General features: G+C 39.1%; 1 protein-coding gene across 2 annotated transcripts in view; it reads right to left on the bottom strand.

Moving 5' to 3' along the window:
- Window positions 1-577: 577 nt before the first annotated feature.
- NUDT14 (nudix hydrolase 14) overlaps window positions 578-6,000 on the bottom strand; it is a 48,560-nt gene continuing 43,137 nt past the window's right edge. For both annotated transcript variants that reach the window (XM_034418602.3, XM_034418603.3), the window contains exon 5: window positions 578-1,502. In XM_034418602.3, coding sequence (XP_034274493.1) covers window positions 1,262-1,502 — 241 coding nt within the window. In that variant the 3' untranslated portion in view covers window positions 578-1,261. The remainder of the gene's footprint in view (window positions 1,503-6,000) is intronic.

The raw sequence follows: 6,000 nt of genomic DNA, 5'->3' as shown, positions 1-6,000 counted from the left end.
AATCTTATTTACAAACATAAATTTACCAGTTATTTTATGGTTACAGCATAATTTCTTCTTTATATACTTTAAAGAAGGTGGTAGTCCTCAACTTATGACCATAATTGGGATCAGAATTTCTATTGCTAAGCAACATGATCATCAAGCAAAATGCCATGTGACTGTATTGCTTGACGACTGTAATCCCAGCACTCCTGTTTACTGTTGTAACTCCAGGGGTGTGTGTAGTTAATTAGGCTAAGGAAGTTGGCGTGCCACAGAAGGGTGGGCAGGCCCTGGGAGGCCCAGTGTAGACCACGTGTGAGTTAGGGGGATGCTATAGTTCAGCACAAGTGCAGGAAGGTCAGGAAAAAGATATGCTGCAGCTCAGGGGCTTCTTGGTGCGCTGCAGCTCTGTTTCATGCAAAAAGTCCATAAAGGGTGTCCAATCGGCAATAAACATAGACATTATCTTTTCTGTGATGAAAAAGTCAATTTAGCCATCTCAGCAAGTTCCATCAACTTTACCAATATTCTTTCATTGTGGATAATGCCAACACTTTCCACAAATTTTAGTTTACTCATATATTTTTTCACGTTTTTCTTTTTTCAAATTTCAGTAAAAGTTTATACCTTTTATATGTACACTGGCAGAATAAGCTACTGTATATAAACAGAGCAAAGCCCACACTCACAAACACTGTTGATGTTACCTACTTGGGTAATAAAACATCTGCAAGCAAATCACCAAGGTCAGAGAGCACCAAGAACTCCACAGGTCAACCTGGAGCTACAGAAATTCTATTATACATTTTAGCAATTGCATGGTCATCATTGTACACAATTCTATTTCAAACTCAATCTTACAATGTTCAAAACCACACATTCTTTTGTCTACTTTAAACCCTTTTAATAATTGAAAATAAAGTAACCACTAACAAATGTAATCCTTTGCCAATTCTTCTCTTGATTTTACATTTTCCTTGACAAAATTCTATTATCTCATGATAAATTATCCATTTGTGTTTGCCTATTCTAGTTCTTGTCAGAAAATTGTGTTTCTGACTGGGCAACGTTCATGTATTGCAAATGTCTTTTCCTCAAACTCTTTCTATGGAAGATAAAATATGGGATGAAAAACATATTTAAATTTGAGTTAATGACCTGCCACTGTTAGCATATGAATTTTATGAACCTTTACAATAGCAAACTTAAGAACTAGACAGTCCCGAAAGATTGCTTCCAATATGGTCCCATGTTTCTGCTTCATTTCTCCAGTGCATTATTTTTCTAGCAGTTTTGGTGCTATGTTGGACTGAAACCACATGAAACTGAAGATAACTCCCATAGTTTTAGGGAAAGTCTCATCAAATGCAAATTTCATGGAATCTTGCACAGGTATTTCCACAACTTCAATCAGTTCGCCTTCCTCTGGCTGGCCGCCTCCTTCACTAGATTTCATGTCATCAGTTACCTGTGCATAAAATAATGTCTGCTTTGATCCTGTCACACCAACTCCAGATCTTGTCGGATGAAAAAGAAATAACAAAGAATGTAAGATTAAGTAAACCTTCGATTTACACATATACATAATATTTGCTTTCCAGAAATTGTGATGAATAAGTTAGTACAGTGATGGCTAACCTTTTTGTTGTTGTGTGCTGAAAGCGCCTGCGTGCCCGCACCCATAATGCAATGCTCTCGCCCCCCTGTGCATGTGCGCATGACCCCCCATGCTCCCCCCACTCACCTCCACATGCGCAAGTGATTCCTGCACTCTGCCCGTGCCCCATTTTGGGCCTAGTAGGCCTCCCTGCAGCCTCCTGGGAGCAAAAACAGGCCGTCGGAGGGAGGGGCCGTTTTGGGCCTAATAGGCCTCCCTGCACTTATAACCCATAATGCAATGCGCATGCACCCCCCGCACATGCATATGCAACCCCCGTGCTCCCACACTTCCATGCATGCGTGTACGTCTCCCGCATGCGCTCCATCCCCCGTGGCAGAGACCCAAAAATCAGCTGCCTAGTGGGAGGCACGCGTGCATGTGCGGTGAAGCTGAGTTGGGGCCATAGGTTGCATCATAGGTTCGCCATCACGGAGTTAGAACAAGAAAATAAAAGCAAAGGAAAACATTGTAACTACAGTATATCCATTTCATTAACAAATATGTCATACACAAACAATACATATTTTATATCATGGATGTTTTAATACTTTTATTGTAAACATTCTGTCCAGAATTGTGTTATGTACCACCAAGATTCTTTTGACTGTGGCAGAATAGAAGACAATGCTCTGCTATATATATATATATATATGTTGCCCTTTGTTCTTTAAACTTCTCAACTCTCACTTTGGAAGATCTGATAAACAGCATGCAATCACAAATCCTCTTGATGCCGTAACTCTTCTTTCATATATTTGTTTTGCAATTTGATCCTTGTTCATTCTCTCTACATGAGCAAACCACTTTAACATATTGCTGTTGTAACATACTGCCACTCACTTTTGTATTCTATCTACATTCATTCATCAAGTATTCATGCTTGTTTTACTACTAACACTCTAAGTACCCCGTTTTTCCTGCATTCAAATTACTTTGACATTGCAAGTTTCACTTCCGTTTAACGAAGTGGGTAGATATATACTACATTTCATTTTTTGGGGGCAAGTATTCAATCCTTGCAATAGATCACATACACTACTATCTACTATTTTTCTACCAGCATGTGCATGTTTTAATTTTTCCCATTCATTTTCCATGGTTAGTAAATATTATTCTGTGTTACACAAATTCATCTTTGCAATCCTACATTTCATTTTCTCACAGATCCTGATCTGTGATACATTTATTTTCAGGTTCTTACCTCATTACATCATACCATCCAATTTCACTACAAACAATCTGGGGTCTCAGCCAACAACGTTGTTTTGATTCCATACAAAAGTACATCTACATTAATGTTCTCAACCAATACATCTGTTGTCACTGCAAGTATCCTTTATACATTTATTAATTAAACACCTTAAACAAATGGATATCACATATCTTTGCCTTACTCCTTGCACAGTTATAAACCACTTGGTAAACAACCCCTTTATTCTGACACATACTTCTATTTACTTCATAGTGTGCTCTTACTACATTCAACAACTAGTCTTGAAGTCCAAGTTTGTACAAAATATTCTCTAAGTCAAACATATTCAGTTGATTATATGCTTTTTCTAAAGCAATACAATTTATCACTTCTCATATTAGAGCATTTTTAATTTATTTTTTATTTTAATCAACATAAATATTATTTTACTTATAGTCCATTGTTAATAATAACACTAATACTAATATGATGATGATGATAATAATAATAATAATAATAATAATAATAATAATCATAATAATTTTTAAATGTTCAGTTAACTGAGTTTCATGTTTAATGAATAAAAGAGATAATAATAATAAATTGTTTACTTATATATAATCATGATCTTTCATTATTTACTTGTATCTAGTAGTAATCTTTCATATTAAAATATTTTTCAAGGACTTTTTGAAGAGCAAACATCTATCTTTCACATCCTTTGTTTGGTATAAAACCAGACTATATTTTTGAATTACTTATGTTTACTTTTTCAATCAGAATTCAGCCAAATAATTGCCAGGACATTTAATTTATTAAATATGTCATAGCTGCCCACACCATTAGACTCTGGACAGCTTATAAAATCCAGAAAACAATAAAAACAATTTTAAACATACATAAATAGGCAGCCTGACCTAAAAAAACCCAATAAATCATATAACAGGGGGTCCATAAATACATCAATAAACACATTAACCTCATTAATTTAACAGATTAATATCCCTGTACCTTTTGCATTAACTTTTCTAGTTCATTTCACTCAGGATGGTTACAAGCACAGGTGACAACTGACCCTAATTAGTTGGCCACTTGGGAGTTTGGTTCTTCCAAGGAATGAGAATGTTATTTTCATCTCTTGTCCTGGTTACCTGCAGTGCTTCCTTTAGTTCAGGGCTGTCAAACTCATGGCCTGCAGGCTGGATGCATCACATGCTACCACGCCCGATTTAGCAAAGGGGAAAAAAAAGTCATGATACATCACGTGACAACGCTATGACAACGCGAGTCTGACACCCTTTGTGTCTAGCCCCTTTGTGAACTATTAGGGTGGTTAAAAGCTTGCTTTAAGATGCCTACATAATTATATCGTGTAGGCATCTTAAAACAAGCTTTTATAATCTTTTTCAGAGCCATCAGTATAGATAAATGGAGCTATTTAAAAATGATGAACAAAGGGGAAGGCTGCACATCATTCCTTTCCAAGTTGTGCAAAACCTTCTACTTCACTTTTCATGAAAGGAAAAATGCTACTCTTCCAAACATCAGGCACAGATGCAATCTTAACACATGGTAATTCCAAAGCAAACTCATCCCCATTAATATTTCTTCCGTTATACTGGCTACACCTGCAACCTTATTGGGGGCTTTAAAACACATTTCAAAATGTATGTATGTATGTATGTATGTATGTATGTATGTATGTATGTATGTATTTATTTACTTACTTACTTACTTACTTACTTACTTACTTACTTACTTACTTACTTACTTATTTATTTAAATTTATATACCACCCTTCTCCCGAAGGACTCAGGGCGGTGAACAGCCAAAGGTAAACACATAGAATGCAAAAATTTAAGAACAGTTTAAAAAACATATTAAACAATTTTGGCCCAACAATTAAAATACCCCTTTTAAAATTCAAATTAAAATTAAGCAATTGGAGGAGTTAGGCCAGCCCGGCTTGTTGAAATAAAAAAGTCTTGAGGGCCCGGCGGAAAGTACGTAAATCCGGAATCCTCCGTATTTCCGGGGGGAGCTTGTTCCAGAGGGCAGGTGCTCCCACAGAGAAAGCTCTCCCCCTGGGGGCCGCCAGTCGACATTGTTTGACCAACGGCACCCTGAGGAGCCCCTCTCTGTGGGAGCGTACTGGCCGATGGGAGGCTCTCGGTGGCAGAAGGCGGTCTCGTAGGTATCCAGGTCCTAAAGCATGGAGCGCTCTAAAGGTGGTCACCAACACCTTGAATCGCACCTAGAGGACCACCGGAAGTCAATGCAGCTCGCGCAGAAGAGGTGTTACATGGGAGCGCCATGACGCTCCCACAATCACCCGCGCGGCCGCATTCTGGACCAGTAGGAGCCTCCAGGTGCTCTTCAAGGGGAGCCCCATGTAGAGAGCATTACAGTAGTCCAGGTGGGAAGTGATGCGGGCATGAGTGACCGTGCGCAAGGAGTCCCGATCCAGAAAGGGACGCAACTGGCGATTCAGGCGAACCTGATAGAAGGCCCCCCGGCCACGGCCTTCACATGTTCTTCTAAGGACAGCCATGCATCCAGGAGGACACCCAAGTTGCGAGCCCTCTCCATGGGGGCCAACGACTCGCCCCCAATAGTCAGAGACGGCGCCAGCTGACTATATTGGGACACCGGGAGGCACAGCCACTCGGTCTTGGAAGGGTTGAGCTTGAGCCTGTTCCTCCCCATCCAGATCCGCACAGCCTCCAGACACTGGGACATCATGTCACATATTATTCACGTACTATTCCCTATCATTTTTCTTTGCACACTAACATTATCATTTCTTTTAATTCCATTTTTTAATCATTCCCATACAAATCCTCCTTCCAAGATTAACTACAAACCCAAATAACTTAATCACAGAGGGCCTTCTCTGTGGGGGCACCCACCCTCTGGAATCAGTTGCCCCCAGAGATAAGGAGAATCCATGACCTCAGTGCCTTCCGCCGTGCCCTTAAAACCTTCTTTTTCCAACAAGCCGGGCTGGCCTAATTCTTTTTAAGTGTTTTTAATTGTTTTGTTTATCGTTTTAATCAATGGGGCCAAATTTATATATATATATTAACTGTATTTTAATATTTGTATTTGATGTTTTTATTTGGCTGTTCATCGCCCTGAGTCCTCAGGGAGAAGGGCGGTATAC

The sequence above is a fragment of the Pantherophis guttatus genome, chromosome 1, assembly GCF_059756535.1.
Source record: "Pantherophis guttatus breed Tessera chromosome 1, ASM5975653v1, whole genome shotgun sequence".
In the NCBI taxonomy this organism is placed as follows: Eukaryota; Metazoa; Chordata; class Lepidosauria; order Squamata; family Colubridae; genus Pantherophis; species Pantherophis guttatus.
The sequence above is the reverse complement of the archived record's forward strand: the minus strand, read 5'-3'. Positions and strand labels throughout refer to the sequence as shown.